General features: G+C 49.1%; 1 protein-coding gene and 1 pseudogene across 1 annotated transcript; both read left to right on the forward strand.

Moving 5' to 3' along the window:
* The first annotated feature begins 13,361 nt into the window (after window positions 1-13,361).
* On the forward strand, window positions 13,362-15,147 carry LOC149427592 (E3 ubiquitin/ISG15 ligase TRIM25-like). Its single transcript, XM_089667872.1, has one exon. It carries the CDS (start codon window positions 13,367-13,369, stop codon window positions 14,858-14,860), a length of 1,494 nt encoding a protein of 497 aa, XP_089523998.1. The 5' UTR covers window positions 13,362-13,366; the 3' UTR covers window positions 14,861-15,147.
* Window positions 15,148-23,034: 7,887 nt separating this feature from the next.
* On the forward strand, window positions 23,035-24,532 carry LOC149427593 (E3 ubiquitin-protein ligase TRIM17-like; annotated as a pseudogene).
* The last annotated feature ends 2,343 nt before the right edge of the window (window positions 24,533-26,875 follow it).

The following is a 26,875-nucleotide window of genomic DNA, read 5'->3' on the forward strand; positions in this document are numbered from 1 at the left end:
CCACCACCAGCCTGAACTGTTGATACAAGGCAGGATGGATCCCCCACACCATGACACCACCACCACCAGCCTGAACCACTGGTACAAGGCAGGATGGATCCACCACACCATGACACCACCACCAGCCTGAACCACTGGTACAAGGCAGGATGGATCCACCACACCATGACACCACCACCAGCCTGAGCCATTGATACAAGGCAGGATGGATCCACCACACCATGACACCACCACCACCAGCCTGAACTGTTGATACAAGGCAGGATGGATCCCCCACACCATGACACCACCACCACCAGCCTGAACCACTGGTACAAGGCAGGATGGATCCACCACACCATGACACCACCACCAGCCTGAACCACTGGTACAAGGCAGGATGGATCCACCACACCATGACACCTCCACCACCAGCCTGAACCATTGATACAAGGCAGGATGGATCCACCACACCATGACACCACCACCACCACCACCAACTTGAACCGTTGATACAAGGCAGGATGGATCCACCACACCATGACACCACCACCACCACCAATTTGAACCGTTGATACAAGGCAGGATGGAACCATGCTTTCAAGTTGTTTACACCAAATTCTGCCCCCACCATCTGAATGTCGCAGCTGAAATCCAGACTCATCTGACCAGGCAACGTTCTTCTATTGTCCAATGTTGGTGAGCCTGTACGTATTGTAGCCTCCGTTCCCTGTTCTTAGCTGACAGGAGTAACCCCCGGTGTGGTCTTAGCTGACAGGAGTGGCACCCTGATCTTCTGCTGCTGTAGCCTATCTGCTTCAAGGTTGGATGTGTTGTGTGTTCATAGATGGTATTCTGCATACCTTGGGTGTAACGAGGGGTTATTGGCGTTCCTGTTGCCTTTCTTTCATCTGGAACCAGTCTGCCCATTCTCCTCTGACCTCAACAAGGCATTTTCCTCCACACAACTGCCACTCACTGGATATTTTCTCTTTTTCGGACCATTCTCTGTAAACCCTAGAGATGGTTGTGCATGGAAATCCCAGGAGATCTGGCACCAACAACCACGCCACGTTCAGAGTCACTTAAATCCCATTTCTTCTCCGGTTTGAACTTCAGCAAGTCGTCTTCACCACGTCTAGATGCCTAAATGCATTGAGCTGCTGCCATGTGATTGGCTGATCAGCAATGTGTGTCACCGAGCCAATCAACAGGCGGACATCATAAAGAGGCCGGTGAGCATGCTACTCTTACTAGAAGTTGAATATTATTTGCAGCTCCAATGCAACACAGACAGTACATATTTCAGGCGCCCTGACAGACTCAGGTGTGTACAGATGAGATCACACAATGAATTGCAGTGACAACCACGTGGCCACGCCGTGTACAGCGCAGGGCTCGGTGTGGTGATTTGTAACGGTTGGCTGGCAGTAGAAGGATCATGTGCCGCGGGAGATTCCAGACGTCTGATGCCAGGAGAGACCTCGGGTATTCCCTGCGGTACAAGTCGCAGTGTCACTCTCGGGAGACGCAGGGGATGGAGAGGGAGGAGAGACACAAACGCCTGGCCTCCCCGGTGTCACTCCACACCGAGATCTCTATAGTCTCCGTCCGTGGACCCCGGGGGGTGGGGGCCCCCCTTCACACACTGCGGGGCCCATTTCAAGCAATAAAAAGTCTAACCATTTTCTGAGAACTCTCCTCACAATCTGATACTTTTCTATCTCTGCGTCATCTTCCGTCTTCGGGGGGAAATCGATGGACGCTGCAGGGGAGATCTCCTAAGACTGGAGCACTCATCAGGTGCAGCTCTGCATGGCAGCCAATCAGCTTCTGACTTCAGCTTGGTCAATGAAGCTTTGACAATACAACCTGGAAGCCTATTGGCTCCCATTGTCTCCAACCTCAGTATATGGCTGATGAACACGTCTTCTGATCTGCTGCGATTTCAGGTGCGATTTGGGAATTGAAATGGGATCTAATGAATGTGTCTTATCATACGCGATTTGCTGCGGCGCCATTTCAGAAGTAGTTCTTGTATGACTTTGTCTGCAGTTTGCTGCGATTTCACATAGATTGCACTAGAAATCGCACTGCAAAACGCAAGAAGTCATTGGGAAATCAGAAAACGCTGTGAAATCGCACTGCAAAATGCAATTAGTTGTCGGGAAATCTTCAGAAAAAGCCGTGAAATCGCACTGCAAAACTCAAGAAGACATTGGGAAATCAGAAAACGCTGTAAAAATCGCACTGCAAAACTCAAGAAGTCGTTGGGAAATCTTCAGAAAACGCTGTGAAATCGCAAACAAAACGAGTGATTTTAAATCGCATCCAGTGTAAACTAACCTTACTGCTGAAGCTGCTGGATAAGGATGACATCCAGGCAAGTAGCAATTGTATTAGGACTGGCCAGTGCCTCGGTTCCCATTACTGCGATCCCAAAGCCATGCAACTTGGCATTAAGACTTGCCTGCAGCTTTGATGGTTTGTGACTTTGAATTAAAAATCCCCTCTGAAGTCGCAGAGATGTGAATAGTTTGTGACTTTTGTGATTTTACCATTGCAGTCTACGGCGTTCACATCGCACCGAAGACGCAGAAAAGTCGCGCGTGAACTATTTTTTTTTTGTCGCTGCGATTTGAGCTGCCGCAATTAAGATGGCGCCTATTGAAAAGAATGTCTTTACCTGTCTTGCGACTTTATGTGTTGCTGGTCGCAGCACTGTGAAGCAAGGAGGGGCGGACTGACAACTCATGGGGCCCCCGGGCAATTGGGGATCATGGGGCCCCTGTGTCCTTGCCCACACTCAAAAAAGCCTATGAAAAAGGTACCAGGGGCATCTCATGGGGCCCCCTACTGACCCCGGGCCCTCAGGCAGTGCCCGAGTTTCCAAATGGTCAGTCCACCCCTGATGGTAACTCATGTGTTGCCTTCACGTCGCACCAAAGACGCAGAAAAGTCGCGTGGGAACTATTTTGTTTGTCGCTGTGACTTGAGTTGCCGCAATTAAGATGGCGCCTAGTGAAAAGAATGTGTCTTTACCTGTCTTGCGACATTCTGTGTCGCTGGTCGCCGCGGTGTGAACCAGGGATGATGGTAATTTACGTGTTGCTGCTTCTAACCCGCCCCCCACATGCCGGCACCTTCACACACATTTGGTGAAGTCAGACAGTTTAACTTCAGTAAAAACAACTAAAAAAACAATTATCAGCCCAATAACAGATGACATAAAAAACAACTTCTGCTGCTATACTGGTCTTCAGTCTGGAGCTGCCCCCTGCAGGACTCCTTTTCTGCCACTAGATGTCCTCAGAGTTCCGGTTAAATGACAGCCTGCAACATTCAAAGAACTTCCTCTAAACCCAGGGTGTCATGGACCCGCCCCCGGTCTGTGATTGGACAGTGAAGGAGAAGCGGACCAGCGACACGCTCCTATGTTAGTCATTCTACACAAAGATGTATTTAGAGCAGAAATAAGCAGATAAAAACGAATATTCCATTAAAAGACAAAATAATGAATCCAGCTTCACCTTCAATCCAGAGAGTCCCCCTGCAGTACTTCTTGTCCACCACTAGATGTCTTCAGTCTGATGGTTATCATCCAACCCTCTTCCCCTGAGCCCAGGTCATCCTGGACCCACCCCCAGTCTGTGAAGGAGAAGCAGCACAGTGATGATCTCATATCCTTGTCACTCTGCTCTCTCCCTCTATCAGCACATGCACTGACTGGCTCGTTGTGCTGCTTCTCCCTCTCCTAGTGTGAGTTCTGCTGTACAGGGACTGTTAGAGGAAGAGGCCGGGTCCCATTCAGACCCTCACACTGCGTGTATGTAATGATGTGTCAGGCTTGGTTCTCACTACTGCCATCCGATTTGTGAAGTGCAACATGGTTTCATTATGAATACCCTATGGGGCCCTATGGGGTTAGTCACACCAACGCAGTGCAGGAAACCTTTCCAAAGTCGTGCCCCACGGAGCCACATTGATGTGAACGGGCACCACTGAAACCAGCCGGAATGATTCCAGAGCCGCATTACTTTCTATATTTTCCATCATCCCGGAGTTCCCCTTTAGGTGCTCCAGTATCCGTACCCCACACTTCATACTGGAGACCACAACACAGAAATCTTCCTGCCTGGCGTCCTCCAAACTTTATTTAAAAGATTAGAAAAAGACATTCCATATAGATGTGTCCCAGTGAAGGGCAGCAGCCAGCCCTAGTAAGTGTTCCCAGTAAGTGTCCTCAGTGTCCCCAGTAAGTGTCCCCAATGTACCCAGTAAGTGTCCCCAGTAAGTGTCCTCAGTGTCCCCAGTAAGTGTCCTCAGTGTCCCCAGTAAGTGTCCCCAGTAAGTGTCCCCAATGTACCCAGTAAGTGTCCCCAGTAAGTGTCCTCAGTGTCCCCAGTGTCCCCAGTAAGTGTCCTCAGTGTCCCCAGTAAGTGTCCCCAGTGTCCCCAGTAAGTGTCCCCAGTGTCCCCAGTAAGTGTCCCCAGTCCACCATATCACTGGGAAGGTAACGGACAGGCAGCACTCCGTACAACGCCAGCCAGAGCCACAAGGTGGGGCCATGGAGCAGACATGACCGGTCCACTTTAAGGCGGCTCCGATAAGTGGGAGAGTTAAATATCTGATCCATTTATTCCGAGGAAAGAGCCTTTCCCCTCCGGATTATCGCATGGCGGGGAAATCATCTCTCTCCAATCAAATTAGTCCTAATGCTAAAAGCAGCAAACAGAGCCGGCAGGAGGAAGATGTCCGCCATGACACCCCCCGCTGCAAGAATCCTGCGCAGGAGGAGAACCCTTCACACAGGACATGCACAGCGCCAGACACAGGACCAAGGAGGACCTGTCATCACATATGCCCGGGTATGTATTCCCCCTCACTGAGATCACAGCACCCCCCCCCCCCGACAATGCCCTCATCTGATCTCCACTCCAGAAGGAAGGCACCATCTATGTTCAGGCATCATCCAGAGTCACCGTCTACTTCCTGGACTGAGATACTCAGAGATGACACCATCATGTAATTCCTGGTGCCTGTGTTCACTGGGGGAGGGGAGACTGAGGAAATGCCTCCACCTCCTTCTACAAAGTTACAATGTACAGTCTGATCACTGGGGGAGGGGAGACTGAGGAAATGCCTCCTCCTCCTCCTACAAAGTTACAATGTACAGTCTGATCACTGGGGGAGGGGAGACTGAGGAAATGACTCCGCCTCCTTCTACAAAGTTACAATGTACACTCTGATCACTGGGGGAGGGGAGACTGAGGAAATACCTCCTCCTGCCTGCAGCAAACTGGTGACATCATCTCAGCCTAGGCACAGTCACTGAGTGGAGACCCAAGGCTGGATTTGTACTGGTAAAAGGCGGAGTTTTGTGAACTCTCTGCGTCTGGTCTGTATGTTGTGACGTGTCAGGAATGTATGACGGAGGTCTACATTAGAGGACAGCAGCACACGCGGTGAAGTCCATTAGGTGGCGCTCTTCAGGCTGTATGATGACCTGATCTGCATCCTATAGAAAAGCCAACATTTATTTTACGGATCAATTAGGAACTCATAATTCCCAGTTATTGATCATCAGCCGCCGAGCATCCATCACCGTGATTGGTCCTTTGTTGGAGCGCGGGACATAATAGGTGGAGGCCACGCTGGGGGAGGTAGTCTGATCTCTCCAGGGGCGGACTGACCATTTGGAAACTCAGCACTGCCCGAGGGCCCGGGGTCAGTAGGGGGCCCCGTGAGATGCCCCTGGTACCTTTTTCATAGGCTTTTTTGAGTTTGGGCAAGGACACAGGGGCCCCGTGATCCCCTATTGCCCGGGGGGCCCCATGAGTTGTCAGTCCGCCCCTGGATCTCTCTCCTATATACACACACACACAGTATATATCTCTGCAGTCATTATACTGACACCTGCGACAAACATCGCACAGCCACAACATTACAAGCAGCCGGCCATGGCCGCGTTCCTCGGGGTAATGAGCCAATCAGAGATGAGCCCATTTTTCGGCACTCCTCGTTAGTCTTGATTATATTATCGGGAGTCCTGATTGTGAAGAGGACGGTTGTGGCTGCAGGTAAGAGACGGGCGGAAATAATCGCATTAGCAGATCGTCTGGATACATGCAGGAAAACGAATGTTCATTTCTGAGCTGCAACAATGTAACTTCTCATATCTCACTTTATAAATGGAAAAGAAAGAAGAGATCAGTGCGACATCCATTCCACCAACGCAGGTCATGTGACTACGCCCCGGTCACATCAAGCCCAACTTTGGAATCGTGCGACTTACAGTGAAGTCGGGGGACACGGTGATTTCAGGTGCGATTTGGAAGACATCGGATACAGAGGTCTATGTAAATCGCAGCACAAGTAGTGCATGTAATACCTTAGAAGTCGGAATGGCACCCGATGTGACCGGGGTGTTAAAGCTGAACTCCGCCACAAAAGTTTTCATTGAAATATATTCATCACTGGCCATGTAGGATATAAATCCACTGTGTGCACCAAACCCAGATATTACCTTATAAAAGTACAAGTGACAATGGTGTCACTGCCCCACCCACCTCTGTTCTCTGGCCTGTCTGTTCACACCATTGAGAACCCCACTGTGAGATCTCTTCATTCTGTACACCCACCCAAGGTCTCAGCCTACTGACACGCCCACTCCCACTGACAGCCTGATTTCAGCTTTCAGTGTGTGGCTACACCATACAAAGGCAGATTTAAATATATAAACTTTTCTTTTTTTTCGAACTGCAGAAAGTAAATCCTGCGTCCCCTCCCCCACCCCTCACCACTACTTGGCGTGCAGACCAGCACTTTCCCTAATGAGTACAGAAAATGGCTGGAAATGAGCGATTTTCTGGTTTTTTGTCTTTTCCTAATGAAACATTTTCCCGTGCATTACACCAACTAATGGACTCCACGTAGATTGCATGCATTAGCCGGCCCGGCACATCTGGGAGACAACAAAACAAGCTTTTAGGAGATTTTCGGAGTTTCGAGCGCCGGGGGATTTCTGGGTGGACAAAGAGCAGGATGTAATGCTGGAGAGAGACGATGGCAGACCGGACGCCGCTGTCTCTTCGTACTTCACCGTAACAATAGTACCGGCCTGGCCAAACGTTCTGAGAACGACCCAAATATTCATTTTCACAAAGTCTGCTTCCTCGGTATTTATGATGCAATTACTCCAGAATGTTATGAAGAGCGATCCGATGAATTGCAATTAATTGCAGAGTCGCTCTTTGATATGAAAACGAACTTAATCCCAAAAAAACATTTGCGCTGCATTTCGGCCACAAAAGGACCAGCTGACACCATGTCGGTGATTCTCTCAGTAACACGGGTGTCAGTGATGATGAGGACAAGGCTGGAGATCGCTCTGTCATGCTGATTGAGATAGAAGAACAGACAGAGCTTTATGAGGAGGGTGGTGCTTGAAATCATTGTCCTTCTTCTGTTAACCATGGCTACCTCCAAGGAAACACACAGAGTCATTATTGCTTTGCACAAAAAGAGATTCACAGGCCAGGTTATTGCTGCTACTAAGATTGCACCTAAATCCACCATTTGTTGGATCATCAAGAAGTCCAAGGAGAGAGGATCAATTGTTGTGAAGAAGCCTTCAGGCGCCCAAGAAAGTCCAGCAAGTGCCAGGACCGTCTCCTAAAGTAGATCCAGCTGTGGGATCGGGGCGCCAGCGGTGCAGAGCTTGCTTAGGAATGGCAGCAGGCAGGTGTGATGCATCAGCACACACCGGGAGGAGAAGACATTTGGAGGATGGTCTGGTATCAAGAAGGGCAGCAAAGAAGCCACTTCTGTGCAGGGAAAACATCCGGGACAGACTGATATTCTGCAAATGATACAGGGATTGGACTGTTAAGGACTGGGGGGGGGGGGGGGCAAGTGATTTTCTCTGATTCTTTGTGGCATCTGGAAAAAAACAGAGAAGGAAAGGTGAGCCACACCATCAGTCCTGTGTCACCATCAGTCCTGTGTCATGCCAACAGTGAAGCCTCCTGAGACCATTCATATGTGGGGTCACTTCTCACCCAAGGCAGTGAGCGCACTCACGATTCTCCCCGAGAACACCGCCATGAATGAATGGTCATCCTCCAAGAGCAACTTCTCCCAACCATCCAAGGACAGTTTGGTGAGGAACATCGCCTTCTCCACCATGATGGAGCGCCTTGCCAGAAGGCAAAAGTCATAACTAAGTGTCTTAGGGAACAAAACATGGAGATTTTGTGTCCATGGCCAGGAAACTCCCCAGATCTTCGTCCCATTGGGAACTTGTGGTCAATCCTCAAGAGGTGGGAGAACAAAAACCCCAACAAATTCTGACCAACTCCAAGCCTTGATGATGGGAGAATGGGCGGCCATCAGTCAGGATGTGGCCCAGAAGTCGATGGCCAGCATGCCAGGAAGAATGGCTGAGGTCGGGGACAAGACGGGTCAACACTGCAAATATGGACTCTGCACAATCTTCATGTCATTGTCAGTGAAAGCCTCGGACACGTATGGAATGTTCATCATTCTACTTCATATATACCTTCATGTATACCAGAGGAACATCTGACACACAGGCAGAAAACACGGAAGCAGCAGACTTTGTGACCGTTCTGTGACCGTTCATATTTGTCTCATTCTCCAGACTTGGATGGATGGATGGAGACACGGAGGAATGGAGACATGGATGAAGACATGGATGGATGGAGACACGGATGGATGGAGACACGGATGGATGGATGGAGACACGGATGGATGGATGGATGGATGGATGGAGACACGGATGGATGGATGGAGACACGGATGGATGGAGACACGGATGGATGGATAGAGACAGATGGATGGATGGAGACCACGGATGGATGGATGGAGACCACGGAGGGATGGATGGAGACACGGAGGGATGGACGGAGACACGGAGGGATGGACGGAGACACGGATGGACGGAGACACGGATGGACGGAGACACGGAGGGATGGACGGAGACACGGAGGGATGGACGGAGACACGGAGGGATGGACGGAGACACGGAGGGATGGATGGAGACACGGATGGAGACACGGATGGATGGACGGAGACACGGAGGGATGGATGGAGACACGGAGGGATGGATGGATGAGCTCACTTTGAATAATAAAATTGAACTAAGCAGTGAATATGATTGGTGGAGCTCAGCCGTGTTCCGCTGTCACTACTCCGGGCTGGGGGCAGATTGTACATTTGTTACATACATGCATTGCTGGCTGGGAATGACACCGTGAAGCAGATCCATGTTCCCTGAAAGCAGAGGCCGTGTAGAATGAACTGATGGCTGATTGTCACACAATATTTACACAAATCTCTACTTTCAGGAAACAAATGGTGAGTTTTAGGGCACACCAGCACAACAGAACACCCAATTCTGGGGGGTAAAATCTAACAGATGGGGTTGCATTAAGCAGATAGTGTGAGAGGGCTGCACCTTGTCAGATGTGGTTCTCACTTATGCGGCTTGGGGGGGCTCCGGATGGCCAGTGTGAGGGGGGAAAGCGGTTTCAGTTTTCTTCAGAGGTGGTGACTGAATTGGGTTCTGGAGCCGGGAGGCTTTGAAGAGTCTTGTGAGGAAGGTAGACCCTGTGCCCACTGGAGACCAGGCACCTGCTACAGAGGCCTTCTAGTCCAGGGGCTGTCTGTGATTCGGGGCTCACTCTGTGGCCTGACATCGGGACTATGAGGTGGTGTATAACTAGGCAGGCTCCTGTGCAGTCCAAGGTGGCCAGGACTGACCATTCTGTGGCCTGACATCGGGACTATGAGGTGGTGAATAACTAGGCAGGCTCCTGTGCAGTCCAAGGTGGCCAGGACTGACCATTCTGTGGCCTGACATCGGGACTATGAGGTGGTGAATAACTAGGCAGGCTCCTGTGCAGTCCAAGGTGGCCAGGAGTGACCATTCTGTGGCCTGACATCAGGACTATGAGGTGGTATATAACTAGGCAGGTTCCTGTACAGTCCAAGGTGGCCAGGACTGACCATTCTGTGGCCTGACATCGGGACTATGAGGTGGTGTATAACTAGGCAGGCTCCTGTACAGTCCAAGGTGGCCAGGACTGACCATTCTGTGGCCTGACATCGGGACTATGAGGTGGTGAATAACTAGGCAGGTTCCTGTACAGTCCAAGGTGGCCAGGACTGACCATTCTGTGGCCTGACATCGGGACTATGAGGTGGTGAATAACTAGGCAGGTTCCTGTACAGTCCAAGGTGGCCAGGACTGACCATTCTGTGGCCTGACATCGGGACTATGAGGTGGTATATAACTAGGCAGGTTCCTGTACAGTCCAAGGTGGCCAGGACTGACCATTCTGTGGCCTGACATCGGGACTATGAGGTGGTATATAACTAGGCAGGTTCCTGTACAGTCCAAGGTGGCCAGGACTGACCATTCTGTGGCCTGACATCGGGACTATGAGGTGGTGAATAACTAGGCAGGTTCCAAGGTGGACTGAGGTCAGGAAGCTACAAAATTCATGTTCTGTTCTGAGGACCTGAAACCCCCTGCGAGGGAAACCGTCTGAGATAAACTCCTGATGGTGACAACCATGGGCCATGCCTGTGTAATGTTGTTAAAATGAAACCTGTAGCCTCCATCCAAAGGGTGACAACACAGGAGACATATTGGGAGACTGGGACAGAACGTTGTCACACAACCAGGACAGCCCTCTGCAAAGTGAAGATTGAAGAACCTTCTCTCATGTAGGCCTCAAGAGACTGCGGCTGGGTGCCCAACTACTGGCCACGATTCCCACAGCTCCCTGGGCTCCTGGGCATCACACATTCCTCAGTCTCCCGCACTCAGCAATGGAGAGGTCACACCTGACTAGTCTGGAAAACATGAGAGAGTGGCCTGTGGCCAGGTGAGAAGCCCTCCACTGTCAGGACCAGCGTGCAGGCAGCCAGGCAGGACGATGGCAGCATGGAACTTCTCTGGAAGATCCAGCTACTGTTGGTACTGCAGTACACGTTGTCATGGAAATTTTGTATTTACAGGTTGAACTTTAAATGTGTCATATATGAGTGTTATTCATATGTCTCTGGTGTGTATAATGAAAGCTCTGAAGGCTGCAATTGGGCCATGCCATGTACAATGTATGTATTACAGTACTCGGCTCGGTAATGGATGAGATGGCGGATCTGCGCTTATAGACCGGCGTGTATACCACCATTCCATGCGAATGCTGCCGGCGGTGGGCCACGGGCCTGTATCCACATATCAGCAGCATAGTACCACATGGACTTCATAATGCTAGGCGCCAAGCGGTGTGAACTCCACGTGTAGGCTCATGTATATCTTACAACCCATTACCGACCTGAAACTATCTGGATGGATGTGTTTTAATAAAGATCGTATCGGGCCCATCCAGGTACAGACTGGTGTTTCTAGGGGATGCTTGTACAGGGAATGAACATATCACTAGGAGCTAGGAGGACAGGAAGTATGCTCTCCATAGAGAGGTCATGGGGGGGAAGGGGAGGAAGTCTGCTGACCTCAGAGGGCTCATGGGTGGAAGGGGAGGAAGTCTGCTGACCTCAGAGGGCTCATGGGGGAGGACCAGTGATAGATAATAGGAAAGGCTATGCTCCAATCGGAATGTACATCCTGTGTATAGGCACTCCCCATTGCATTGTTCTGTGGGAGGGGATTGACCTTATTCATGTGGGGGGGCGTGTGTCTGCTTGTAAATAAAAATCCGAGGCTGGGGTTGGATCCGCCTCTTTGTGAATTCGAACAGCAACCTGAGAGTGTCGTGTGATCATTCCTGGGTAACGGAGCTCTAATTCCCCACATCTCAACAGAAGCTAACCCAGCTGGAGTCGTGGTAAGCGAGATTCGCACAGCTTTATGGGGGATTTCTGCGCATCCAACTGCGAGTACTCACGGTAAGGAAAAATTCGTTGAAAGCGAATTTCCAAGACAACGTGGGGTGGCTCTGCTGTGTCTCCAGGCCTGGGATCCCTCCAGCTATGTACCTGTGTTACCCGAGCAACCCTGGACTTCACCGAGGAGGACGCTGTCGCTGTATTCTGCACCGCTTTACTGACATAGCCAATCTCACCCATACTCTGATTATATAGAATCTCCTACAGCAGTGGTCTCCAAACTGTGGCTGGTGGACTGGATGCTGCCCCTTGCTTGCCTTTATCTGGGGCTTGGGGCACAAATTCTCCCACTGACACCAACAATGAGGCACAGTTCCTCCCAATGATATGAACAATAAAACACTATTCCTCCCACCGACACTGACGACGGGACGCTATTCCTCCCACCGACACCAATGATGGGGCACTATTCCTCCCACCAACACCGACGACGGGACGCTATTCCTCCCACCGACACCGACGACGAGACGCTATTCCTCCCACCGACACCAATGATGGGACGCTATTCCTCCCACCGACACCAATGATGGGGCGCTATTCCTCCCACCGACACCGACGACGGGGCGCTATTCCTCCCGCCGACAACAATGATGGGGCACTATTCCTCTCACCGACACCAACGACGGGGCACTATTCCTCCCACCGACACCGACGACGGGGCGCTATTCCTCCCACCGACACCGACGACAGGACGCTATTCCTCCCACCGACAACGGGGAGCTATTCCTCCCACCGACACCAACGACGGGGCGCTATTCCTCCCACCGACACCGACGACGGGGCGCTATTCCTCCCACCGACACAGACGACAGGGCGCTATTCCTCCCACCGAAACTGACGATGGGGTGCTATTCCTCCCACCAAAACCGACGATGGGGCGCTATTCCTCCCACTGACACCAATGATGGGCCGCTATTCTTCCCACTGACACCAATGATAGGACGCTATTCCTCCCACTGACACCAATGATGGGCCACTATTCCTCCCACTAACACCAATGATAGGACGCTATTCCTTCCACTGACACCAATGATAGGACGCTATTCCTTCCACTGACACCCAATGATAGGACGCTATACCTTCCACTGACACCCAATGATAGGATGCTATACCTTCCACTGACATACAATGATAGGATGCTATTCCTCCCACTGATACCAATGATGGGACACTATTCCTCCTCTTTACTCCCACTGACACCAAGCCTTAGGTAGTGTTTACCTCCCATTGAGGTAGGGGCATTTTCTACTCCCACTGGCTACTATCTGCCCCCCGTAGTCCATGGTAGCACAGCTTTGATACCCTGTGTTGTATTATTGTACCTGTTGCGTAAACAAACATTTACGTTTGTGGTGTCCGATCGTTTGGTTGGGTTGGTGTCCAGTTACAAGACTACGCCCTGACTGTTCTGGTACAGATTGTTCAGCTTCGTTTCCTCATTTCTCCTGAAATGGCGTCTGCAGAGGCTACCAGTGTCCCAAGTTGCTGCATCTGTGAGAACAGTTATACCGATCTTATGACCCTGAACTGTGGACACGACTTCTGCCGGAAATGTATCACAAAAGTTCTGGATACACAAGATATAAGAAATGAATATTACTGCTGTCCTAGGTGCAGAAAGAGATCTCGAAGTGGACCTGAGCTGCAGAGGTTTCAAGATTTCAGTAACTATGCTGAGAGATCTAGAAGAAGACAGCAATCCAGAGACCAACCAGGGATTGTCTGTAGTCAATGTCTGAAAACTCGTGTTCCAGCTGTGAAATCCTGTGTGCAGTGTGAGGCTCATCTCTGTGAAGACCACCTGAGAGTACACATCACTTCACCAGATCATGTCCTAGTGAAGCCCACCAGTGACCTGAAGAGCAAGAAATGCTCCACCCATAAGAAAATCCTGGAGTATTACTGCAATGATGATGAAGGTTGTATCTGTGTGTTGTGCAGGGATGATGGACACCAAGGACACCAGGTGGAAAAGCTGGAAGAGGTCTTCAGAAAACTGGTGAGAGAGAACGTGAAGACTGAACAGAAACTCATCAATCTGAATCATCAAAACAGAAGGGTAGAAGAAAACAAAGGGGACTTCACAGATAAAGTTGATAGACTGTTTAGAGGCATGAGGCAACGAATGGAAGACCTGGAGAAGAGGGTCCGCAATGAGATTTCCAGGCAGGCAGAGCAGTCCTCAGTCTCTAATTTAATCCAGGAGCAGAACAATAAGAAGGACGAGATATTACGCAAGATGGGTCGGATTGAAGGGAGCATCATGACCGATCAAAGAGACTGGGCATTGGATAGAAATACTGAAGAGGTCTTGGATCTACAAGAGGAGACGTGTCAACAGGATGAATTCCTCATTTCAATGATTCTACACACAGGTTTATCAGATATAGTAAAAATGAAGGACGATCTGTTCCCTGTGCTGCAGCCTACAGGAATAACCCTGGATATAAACACCGCGGCTGATGATGTGCAAATCTCTGATGACCTGAAAATGGCCACGTCCACCAATGTGAATCAGATGCGTCCAAGACCCAGAGGAAGGTTTCAGAGTTGCCGGGTTTTAAGCACCAATACAATTTCTGCAGGGCGACACTACTGGGTGGTGGAGACCAGTACAACAGGGAACTGGGCTATAGGTATGTGCTACCCCAGCATAAAGAAGGGACGTGGCTGGATAGGAGAAAGCGAGAAGTCCTGGGGTCTCAAGAAGCTTTATGGTTCATATCACATACAGCACAACCGTAGCTCCAAACATATATCAGACATGGTTCCCTGTAGCAGCTTCGGAGTCTATCTGGATTATGAGGCTGGGCGTCTGTCCTTCTATGCGCTGTGTGACCCAGCCCGGCTCCTCCACAACTTCACCACCAACTTCACCGAGCCCCTCCATGCCGTGCTCCAAGTGGGAGAGGAAGGGTCGCACAGCCACATTAAGGTACTCTAGATCGATGGTTCTCAGTCTTAATGAGAACAAAGCCCAGCAAAACCTTCCAAAACCTTCCATGCCCCAAAAATAAATAAAATGGGAATGCAAAATAGGTACTAAAATGCTGGAAGGCTCTGGGTGGTGCTGGGTGTCATTGTGGGGGGCACAGGGGGTTCTGAAGGGGGTTAGAGGACTCTACATTAGACCTGGTGGCCCTGTAGATGAGGTTTCTGGAGGGGAGGTGGGGTCAATCCAGGAGTGTTTTGTAGGGACATTGTGGGGGGGTTAGGAGGTTCAATGTGGGCAATTATGGGAGGTTGGGTGGACGTGCAGTGAAGGGAGGGGGGACACTGTGGGGGGTTGAGGGGTACTGTGGGCAATTATGGGAGGCTGTGTAGCACTGCAGGGAAGGGGAGGGGGGATTGGTGGGCACTGTGGACAATTATGGGACGTTTGGTGGCACTGCAGGGAGGGGAGTGAGAGGAACTGTGGACAAATATGGAGGTTGCGTGGCACTGCAGGGAGAGGAAGGGGGACACTGGGGGGGGGGGGGTTAAGGGGCACTGTGGGCAATTATGGGAGGTTGGGTGGCACTGCAGGGAGGGGAAGGGGGACACTGTGGGGATTGAGGGGTACTGTGGGGAATTATGGGAGGCTGTGTAGCACTTCAGGGAAGGGGAGGGGGGTTGAGCAGCACTGCGGGCAATTATGGGAGGTTGGGTTACATTGCAGGGAGGGGAGGGGGGATTGAGGGGCATTGTGAACAATTATGGGAGATTGGGTGGCACTGCTGGGAGGGGAGGGGGGATACTGTGGGGAGCGGAGGGGCACTGCAGGCAATTATGGGCGGTTGGGTGGCACTATGGAAGCTGGGGGCACTGTAGTAGGTTAGGGGATCTGAAGCTACTTGAAGGCCAGGCCTGGTGGTTGAGAATCGATGCTCAATATTAACACCCGGCACAAGGTAACTGTCAGGACGGCTTGGCCCAATGACATCTGTATAGACCTCCGTTACACAACGGGTCCTGATGTAGGTGGTCTGTCACCGGGCAGATCTCATATATGTATATCTTCAGGTTGGGATTAAAATGGAGGAATATTATAAAGTAGAATAGGATTAAAAAGTTTAGCCAAAGCAGATCAAAATCCCGTCATTCATACAGAATACTGTATAATATAGACATGGTGGGGGACTATATATATATCCTACAGATTATAGGGGAAGAACGTTTGTAAGGCTCATTACATAGATATATAACATACACCAGGTTTAGGAGGGCATTCTGGAGTACTATGGATACACCAGGTTTAGGAGGGCATTCTGGAGTACTATGGATACACCAGGTTTAGGAGGGCATTCTGGAGTACTATGGATACACCAGGTTTAGGAGGGCATTCTGGAGTACTATGGATACACCAGGTTTAGGAGGGCATTCTGGAGTACTATGGATACACCAGGTTTAGGAGGTCATTCTGGAGTACTATGGATACACCAGGTTTAGGAGGGCATTCTGGAGTACTATGGATACACCAGGTTTAGGAGGTCATTCTGGAGTACTATGGATACACCAGGTTTAGGAGGGCATTCTGGAGTACTATGGATACACCAGGTTTAGGAGGGCATTCTGGAGTACTATGGATACACCAGGTTTAGGAGGGCATTCTGGAGTACTATGGATACACCAGGTTTAGGAGGGCATTCTGGAGTACTATGGATACACCAGGTTTAGGAGGGCATTCTGGAGTACTATGGATACACCAGGTTTAGGAGGGCATTCTGGAGTACTATGGATACACCAGGTTTAGGAGGGCATTCTGGAGTACTATGGATACACCAGGTTTAGGAGGGCATTCTGGAGTACTATGGATACACCAGGTTTAGGAGGGCATTCTGGAGTACTATGGATACACCAGGTTTAGGAGGGCATTCAGGAGTACTATGGATACACCAGGTTTAGGAGGTCATTCTGGAGTACTATGGATACACCAGGTATAGGAGGTCATTCTGGAGTACTATGGATACAACACAGATAAATATTACAGACTAATAATATGCTGATATTTTATGTTACAGTTTAGTAGCGAGCTCAGGGTTGGGTCAAACCCAGTCCGGGAAAGTGTAACATGATAGCAGGCCCCTGGTCCAATCAGCTGCCGCCAGCAATGCACCCCACAGTAACAAAGGGGCAGGGATGCTGTCCACATTACTGGGCAATGCCATCGTCATTATGACCATGTGACCACATTAGGCCAATGATGTCACCAGCACCCCCGCCCACATTCTTACCTGGGGAGTGAGGGATTCCCCTCTGTTCTCATGCAATAGCTTCATGCAAGTTTAGCCTAAAAATAATTTTTATATAAACGTTCCCCATGGAAATGTGATGGTCATTAATACCGTTCCATCTGATTGGAGGACGCCATTTTTTGGGGCACCAGCGGACACCTCTGACATTTATTCTCGGGGAAGCCAGTGATTGGCTGGACTGGATGTATGGCCCGCTGCCATTGACCACCCAACAAAGTTGATGTCAGGACTTCTATAAACATTCACGTGTGTGCTCATGAATAATGATGTATGTTAATGAAGGACGCCTGGTGCAACCAATCACATCTCTACAGACATCACAGGAACGATCCAGATTGTACAGATGGGATTGGTGTGGACAGATCTCTGGTCGACGATTATAATTGGGGAATAATGATTGTACAATACAGAAATGACTGATGTAGCTGAGCAAATCAAAACTCATGTATCAATAATCAATACAGGTATGGCGGGTATATCAGCCTTCTTATAGGAGGTGAATATATACTGGATATACATTTAGGGAAGAGATTCTTGAGGCTCATTATATACACAATGACTATATATATCCCGGGTTCAGGGGGGTGATGTATGAATATAGACACATTGCACACATAACACCCCGGTCACATCAAGCCTGAAATTGAGGGACTTACAGTGAAGTCGCACAAACTCGGGGAACCCGCCGATTTCAGGTGCGATTTGCAAGACATCGGATACAGTTGTCAATGCAAATCTCACCACAAGTAGTACATGAACTTCTTTAGAGATGGGAGCGGCTCCGCCCGAGTCGGAACCGCCCTGAAATGACCGATCCAATAGCGGACAATAGGATGCGACTTGGCATACGATTTGCAGATGGCACTCGATGTGACCGGGGAGTAATACTATTATTATACTGATATTGTATGGTACAGTTTTATATAGATTGATCCCCACAGAGATGTGATGGCCATCCATAGATCTCCATCTGATTGGAGGACGCCATATCTCGAAGCACCAGCGGACACCTCTGACATTTATTCTCGGGGAAGCCACTGATTGGCTGGATTAATATCCAACTGCCACTGACACCCCAACCAGGTCAATGTCGGGGTGCCTGCCTCCACATATTGTGTGCTCAGGAATAATAATGTGTCGTATTGTTATCAATGTCAAAGTGATTCCTGGTGTCTGACACGTCCAATCAGCATACAGCGTGTTTACAGGAGTACCATTATGGGTGACGGGTACATAATGTATACTGTATATTACACACAATGTATCTTTATCACATGTAATAAAATGTACCTTTGTGTCACACATGAGTACGCAGCTTCATTTTATAACTATTATAGGCAATGAATGGTTTTATATTGAACCCCAGAGTATAACTGGACCCTCAGGCATCCACCTGGAACTGAATTTCTCTAATCTGGATGGACCTATCACAGTATAGATATCCTATTCTTGTGGGATGGGATAGGGAACTGGAGCAGCTGTGGCAGGATTACAACAGCACATGGGGGCAGATGGTGGCCCCAGAGAACAGGACTCTGATGGGGACACCCGATGTAAAGGGGGACTCTGATGGGGACACCCGATGTAAAGGGGGACTCTGATGGGGACACTCGATGTAAAGGGGGACTCTGATGGGTACACCCGATGTAAAGGGGGACTCTGATGGGGACACCCGATGTAAAGGGGGACTCTGATGGGGACACCCGATGTAAAGGGGGACTCTGATGGGGACACCCGATGTAAAGGGGGACTCTGATGGGGACACCCGATGTAAAGGGGGACTCTGATGGGGACACCCGATGTAAAGGGGGACTCTGATGGGGACACCCGATGTAAAGGGGGACTCTGATGGGGACACCCGATGTAAAGGGGGACTCTGATGGGGACACCCGATGTAAAGGGGGACTCTGATGGGGACACCCGATGTAAAGGGGGACTCTGATGGGGACACCCGATGTAAAGGGGTCTCAGATGGGTGTTTAATATTTATTTTTGTAACTCTATTCTGCATAAAACATTTAACAGTGTCATTTCATGAGATACTTTACAAGGGTGTGTTTAGGGGCGGGGCAGGTTAGGTGGGGCAACTGGTGGCGAGTAACTCTTAAGGCCTGTTTTTTTTTTTTTTTTACAATTCTCCAGTCACTTCTTGGCTTCTAGCCTAGGCTAAAATGATGTCATACTTCTCTGAAGTATCAATAAGAGGAGGGGCTTCCTCAGATAAGCACATCCTCCTGTCTGCATGCCTGAGCTAAGGGCAGATGGATTCCAGGAATTAAATGCTACACAAATCAGCTGCTGTCACCCCAGATGGGCAAAGTTAGAAATGATAAGGGGGGCATTTTTTAAAGTGATTTCTGAATAAAATAAACTATGGAGACACGGACACGGAAGTTTGTTTTGGATATTTAAAATAAATTAAAACTGATACTAAAGATGGGAGAAGGAGCTCCGCTGAGTGCCTTGCCAGTTGCGACCCCCTGTCCTCTGCCCTGCTGGGACCAATCCTCAGCCCTGAAGACCCCTGTGCTCTGCCCTGCTGTCCCCAATCCCCTGCCCTGCAGACCCCTGTCCTCTGCCCTGCTGTCCCCAGTCCCCTGCCCTGCAGACCCCTGTCCCCTGCCCTGCTGTCCCCAGTCCCCTGCCCTGCAGACCCCTGTCCCCTGCCCTGCAGACCCCTGTCCCCTGCCCTGCAGACCCCTGTCCTCTGCCCTGCAGACCCCTGTCCTCTGCCCTGCAGACCCCTGTCCTCTGCCCTGCAGACCCCTGTCCTCTGCCCTGCAGACCCCTGTCCTCTGCCCTGCAGACCCCTGTCCTCTGCCATGCTGTTCTCAAGAAGGAGCTCTGCTGAATGCCCTGCCAGTTGCGACCCCCTGTGCTCTGCCCTGCTGTCCCCAATCCCCTGCCCTGCAGACCCCTGTGTTCTGCCCTGCTGTCCCCAATCCCCTGTCCTCTGCCCTGCAGTCCTCGATCCTCTGCTTTGCAGACCCCTGTGCTCTGCCCTGCAGACCTCCCATTCTCTGCCCCCCCCCCCTGACATTTTGTATTGCACTCCCCACATCAGACAGGCTATATCTAGCCCTGCATGTCAGTGCAGCTTTTATAATCGGTTTTGTATTATTGCGCAGTATATGCATGCTCGTTGCCATCCTGACCCGGTTTTTCATTCGTTATTCTAGTTTGTACCTGTAAAACCCTTTAGCGTTCCCTTTGCTCTCAGTCTGATCATTTGGCCGAGTAGGAATCCAGTTACAAAACTACGCCCTGGACATTTTTGCTACAAAATATTTAGTTTCATTTCTTCATTTCTTCCAATGACGTCTGTGGAGATCATCGATGAACGATTATGCCGATCTTATGATGCTGAGATGTGGACACAAAATCTGTCGCAAATGTATTACAAACGTTCTGCATACCCGACAGACAAATGATGAACATTACGGCTGTCCTGAGTGCGGACAGAGATGTCGAAGTGGACCTGAGCTACAGAAGTTTAAAAATTTCAGTAACAATGAGAAAAGGTTTGAATCAACAGAACAAGACAGAGACCAGCCGGTGATCTTCTGCTCTTACTGTTGACCTTGACACAGCGGCTGTGAAATCCTGTCTGCTTTGAGGATCATCACTGTGATGACCACCTGAGAAGACACAGAACTTCACCTGAACAATCTCTGATGACCTGAAAACGGCCAAGTCCACCAATATGAATCAGATACGCCCAAGACGTAGAAAGTTTCAGACTTGTCGAGTTTTAAGCACCAATACAATTTCTTCAGGGCGACATTTCTGGGTGGTGGAAACCAGTACATCAGGGAACTGGGCTATAGGTATGTGCTACCCCAGTATAAGAAAGGGACAGGGGTGGATAGAACGTGAGAAGTCCTGGGGTCTCAAGAAACGTTATGGTTCATATCACATACAGCACAAACATAACTCCAAACATATATCAGACATGGTTCCCTGTACCAGCTTCGGAGTCTGTCTGGATTATGAGGCTGGGCGTCTGTCTTTTTATGCGCTGTGTGACCCAGTCAGGCCCCTCCACACCTTCACCACCACCTTCACCGAGCCCCTCCATGCCGTGCTCCAAGTGGGAGAGGAAGGGTCGCACAGCCACATTAAGGTACTCTAGATTGGTGGTTCTCAGCCTTAATGAGACCAAGGCCCGGAAAAACCTTCCAAAACCTCCCATTCCCAAACATAAAAGAAAAAAGTTTATACTCACACAATACAAATATGGGAATTCAGAGTATGTACTCAAATGCAGGAAGGTTCTGGGTGTCGCTTTTGGGAAGATTGGGGTTCTGAAGGGGTTAGGGGACTCTGCATTAGACCAAGTGGCCCGGTAGGGGATGAGGTTTCTGGAGGGAGTTGGGGTCAATCCAGGAGGCTTTGCTGTGGGAGGCTGGAGGGTAGGGTGAGGGCGAGAAGCAGTATGGGAGGTTTAGAGGCACTGTTGGGGGTGGCCAGGAGGCTCTGGACACTATCGGGGCACAGGGTTGCAACGGGCCACTGAGGAGCACTATGGGAGCTGGGAGGCACTGTTGGAGGTGCTCTGGACAATGTGGGGGCCAAAGGCTCTCATGGGGGCACTGTGGGAGCTGGGAGGCACTGTTGGGGGGGTTATGATGACCTGCAGCTGGTTAAAGACCTGGGAGGTCACAGCCCAGTGGTTGGGAATCATTGCTGTATATACAGTTGTGTTCAAAATAATATCAGTGTGTTCAAAAAAGTGAATAAAGCTGAAAATCCTTCTAATCCTTTTATTTCCATCCACACAAATGCATTGGGAACACGACACATTCTATTCCAAATCACAACATGAAGAAAAATACATCAAATTTGTGTTGTTCCTCTAAAAAAATGGAAGAAAAGTGAATATTAGACGGTTCAAAAAAATCTCAGTGTTTGTATTCTTCTTTACAAACTCCAACATTCACTATATAAACTGAGAAATGTTTGAAGATTTTGCTTTCCTTTGAATGACTTCATGAATATTTGGTTGTAGTCGCACTGTTTCTGAGAACTGCTGTACATCTGTGTTGCATGGAGTCCCCCAACTTCTGGCCCCTGTGATCAGGTATTCCAGCCCAGGATGATTGGACCACATTCCACAGTTCTTCTCTATTTCTTGGTTTGGCCTCAGAAACGGCATTTTTGATGTCACCCCACAAGTTTTCTATTGGATGAAGATCCGGGGATTGGGCTGGCCACTCCATAACGTCCATCTTGTTGGTCTGGAACCAAGATGTTGCACGTTTACTGGTGTGTTTGGGGTCGTTGTCTTGTTGGAACACCCATTTCAAGGGCATTTCCTCTTCAGCATAAGGCAGCATGACCTCTTCAAGTATTCTGATGGATTCAAACTGATCCATGATCCCTGGTATGCGATAAATAGGCCCAACACCGTAGTATGAGAAACATCCCCATATCATGATGCTTGCACCACCATGCTTCACGGTCTTCACAGTGTACTGTGGCTTGAATTCAGTGTTTGGGGGTCGTCTGACAAACTGTCTCCGCCCACTAGACCCAAAAAGAACAATCCAACTACGCACCGTCATAAACGCCTCTCCTGCATATACTGACCACCATTGCATGCATAACGCACATTCTACAATTGACTATTGAATGCACAGCAAAAAAAAAAAAAAGTGTCCCCGAAACACATATATATATTGGCAACTATGTGGGTCAAATGTGGCCCATGGGCCATAATTTAGAGACCCCTGACATAGTTTGGAGACCCCAGACATAGTTTGGAGACCCCTGTCATAGTTTGGAGACCCCTGACAAAGTTTGGAGACCCCTGTCATAGGCAATAGGAGTTTCTGTGATTAGTGACAAAATGATGTCATTGTTAACAGAGCTGGCACGTCTTACCATATTCCCTTTAAGTTTTGTTTCTTCATAATACTATTTAGTTTCACTTCCTCATAATACTTTGTTTAATTTCATCATATTTGATACAATGGCGTCTGCAGATGTGGAAGATGATGTGACGTGCTCCATCTGCCTGAACCTTTATACCGATCCTGTGACCCTCTACTGTGGACACAACTTCTGCCGGGAATGTATGAAGACATATCTGGACACTAAAGAGAGAAACGGTGAAGATTACAGCTGTCCTCAGTGCAGGAAGAGATTCAGAGGCAGACCTTCACTGCAGAAGAATACAGATCTCTCTAACATTGCTGAAAAGCTGAAATCCTCGGCTGGTCAGGAGAAGAGAAAATGCTCTGAACACAACAGGACCCTGGAGTTATACTGCACAGAGGACTCCACCTGTATCTGTATGTTCTGCATGGTAGAAGGAGAACACCGGGGACATCAGGTGGAGAGGCTGGAGGTGGCCTCTGAGAAGAAGAAGAATAAACTAAGAAACGACTTGCAGACACTGAAATCAGAGAGAGAGAAGACTGAGAAGAGAGTCCAAAATCTGTGCAATCGCAGGAGAATAGCGAGGAAACACAGAGAAGACATACAAGGGCGACTCACCGCATTGTTCAAAGATATCAGGAAATGTCTGGAGGACCTGGAGAACCGAGTCCGGAGCGAGCTCTCCAGGCAGGCAGAGCAGGACTCAGTCTCCAATCTGATCCGGAATCTGGAACTAAAGATGGACGACCTCTCCAGGAAGATTGGACACATGGAGGAGCCAAACACGGCTGATCCACTAACTCTACTACAAGACCAGAACCCAGATAGATATACGGAGGAGAAGATTGGTCTACGATGGAATGAGACGAATGAACCAGATGAAGTTCTCACTTCAATCAGGTCACCCTTAGGTTTATCAGTGATGATACAGAAAGGTTTATCAGACACAATAAAAATGAAGAACATTAATTTCCCTGTGCTGCAGCCTGTAGGAATAACTCTGGATATAAATACAGCGGCTGATAATGTACAAATATTCTATGACTGGAAATCTGCCATGTCTACCGATGTGAGGCAGGAACGGCCGAACACTGCCAACAGGTTTGAGTCTTGTCAGGTCATGAGCACCAACACATTTTCTTCAGGGCAACATTACTGGATGGTGAAGACCAGTACTACAGGGGATTGGGCAATAGGGATGGGGTACTCCAGTATGAGGAGGAAGGGGGGCTCGATAGGAAAAAATGATAAGTCCTGGGGGGTCGGGAGGACAGGTCATTCATATCAGATGCTGCACAAGGATGAATCCAAGCTTCTGTCTCACACAATTACCTCTAACAGGCTAATAGTCTATCTGGATTACCAGGCCGGGCAGCAATCTTTCTACGAGATATCTGACCCCCCCCAATCTTCTCCACACTTTCACCGAGCCCCTCCATGTTGTGCTCCAAGTGAAAAAGGATTTTATTTATAACTCACACAGTCAGATTAGGGCGATCTAGAAGGACTTCTGGTGCAAACCCACGTTAGGACCAATCACATCTGTATAGACTTCAATCACATGTAAGATCCAGATTGTACAGATGTGGTTGGTCTGGAGCTGGACAGAATTTATAATTATGGATCTTTGGTCTGGGATTAGAGTTGGGGAATATTTTAACCCTTTCATACACAGTGGCCAGTACAGTGGACGGGTATTGGAAAGCTGTTTTCTTGTACATGCATGGGTTCTGATTGTATAGTTACATAATCAGCCAGTACAGTGGACTATCGTGTGTCACCCCCATACCCTGCCACCCAACCAATGGAAAGCCACTGTAAGTGCAACAAATATTTCTCAAGACCAAGATGGCCAATGGAAACTCAGAAAGACTGAGCAGCTTAGGAATATCTGTGCTAATCCTTCTACGGGATGAGATCCTTGGAAGCAAAAAAAAAAATATATGGTAGCTTCAAGTAACACCCAAAGAAACATATTAAGAGATTTTATTAGTATTGATTTTTACCTTCGACGGAAATTACAATGAATCATCTGTCCACTGAATTGGACATCATGCATGACTGGTTATGTTTCATCTACAATTCATACTGTTACTGGGACTAATTGAACATAATACAGCTGCAGCAACTGTTTTTCAGCTGTACATCAATTTATTTACGCTCTTAGAATGTAATTTGCGGATTTTGTAACAAAAACATCATGTTGTGCAGATACGTTCCATTAGGTGAGGAAGGCCCACGCACGCTGGATGTTTTGCTAGCTCTTGCAGACATCTTTCCTCCCGGCAGCAGCATTATGGCTTAAAACACTGCTCGACGCTTGAAGAAAAGTGTGTAACACGTTCGGCACATCAACTGTTTAGGGCGTTAATTCATTTCAAAGGTCAGAATAAATGATTATTCTAACCATTGAATTATCTATCGAGTTGAGCCTAGCGTTGACACGCGTTTCGAGCATTTTTTCTGCCAAAACGCAGCTGCTCCGGCATGCACTGGCAGTGCTTTCTTCTGCCTCTAAGAACTCATGTGAGAATGGACACATAGGGTAACATCCAGGGGCGTTTAGAAGCAAAACAAAAATTACAAAACCCACACCAAGCGCCCCTAGGATCCATGTTAAATACGTCCAGTGTGCATGAGGCCCAATAATCCATGTCGTTATATTTCGTAGCGCTCAAGGGCAGAGTATGATAGAAAGGCCCATAGGGTAGTAGAACAAATACCACCTAAATTATTACTTCAGTTAAAACCTCAAATGCATACCGTCCTCTTGACTGAAGAACTCCTTGGAAAATGAATGTTCAAAAAAATGTGTTATTCTTTGTTATGCCCAAAAAGTCATAAAAGTGCTGAGGGAAAAAAAACCTCCTGACTGCAACTTTCACAATTCATGCATGAAAGGTTCATGTACAATACAGATATTACAGATCCATCAATACAATACATGTATGCTCTCACCTCAACGACAACAACCTCCTCGGTCCCCTACAGTCCGGCTTCCGTCCCCTACACTCCACCGAAACCGCCTTACTCAAACTCTCCAATGACCTGCTAACCGCCAAAGCTAATGGCCACTATTCAGTGCTCCTACTCCTTGACCTCTCTGCGGCCTTCGACACAGTCGACCACCCCCTCCTCCTCAAAAAACGACACTCCTTCGGTCTCAGAGACTCCGCCCTCTCCTGGCTCTCATCCTACCTATCACAACGCTCCTTCAGCGTTACCTATAATGCTACCACCTCCCCCTCACTCCCCGTCTCTGTTGGGGTTCCTCAAGGCTCTGTCCTCGGGCCCCTTCTCTTCTCCATCTACACCTCCTCCCTTGGCCAACTCATACACTCTCACGGCTTCAACTACCACCTCTATGCCGACGACACACAAATCTATCTCTCAACCCCCCACCTCACCCCCTCGGTCTCCGCCCGAATCACACACCTACTGAGCGACATATCAGATTGGATGTCGCTCCACTTCCTTAAACTGAACCTCTCCAAAACAGAGTTTCTTGTCTTCCCCCCAGCCCGGATACCACCCCCCATTGACTTCTCCATCATGTCCAACAACGCCAATATCAAACCCGCCCCGCAGGCCAGAGTACTTGGTGTCATTTTGGACTCCAACCTATCCTTCCAGCCCCAAGTCCAATCTTTAACAAACTCGTGCAGACTCCACCTCCGCAACATGCAGACTCCACCTCCGCAACATGCAGACTCCACCTCCGCAACATGCAGACTCCACCTCCGCAACATCGCCAAAATCCGCACGTTCCTAACCCCAGAAACCACTAAACAGCTCATCTACTCCCTCATCATATCACGACTCGACTACTGCAACTCCCTCCTCAC

The sequence above is a fragment of the Staurois parvus genome, unplaced genomic scaffold (assembly GCF_062004578.1).
Source record: "Staurois parvus isolate SC_StPar_1 unplaced genomic scaffold, SC_StPar_1.0 ptg003637l, whole genome shotgun sequence".
NCBI lineage: Eukaryota > Metazoa > Chordata > Amphibia > Anura > Ranidae > Staurois > Staurois parvus.

What these genes read in the sequence shown, in the direction of transcription:
- LOC149427592 (XM_089667872.1), top strand. Translation starts at nt 13,367, where the DNA reads ATGGCGTCTGCAGAGGCTACCAGTGTCCCAAGTTGCTGCATCTGTGAG.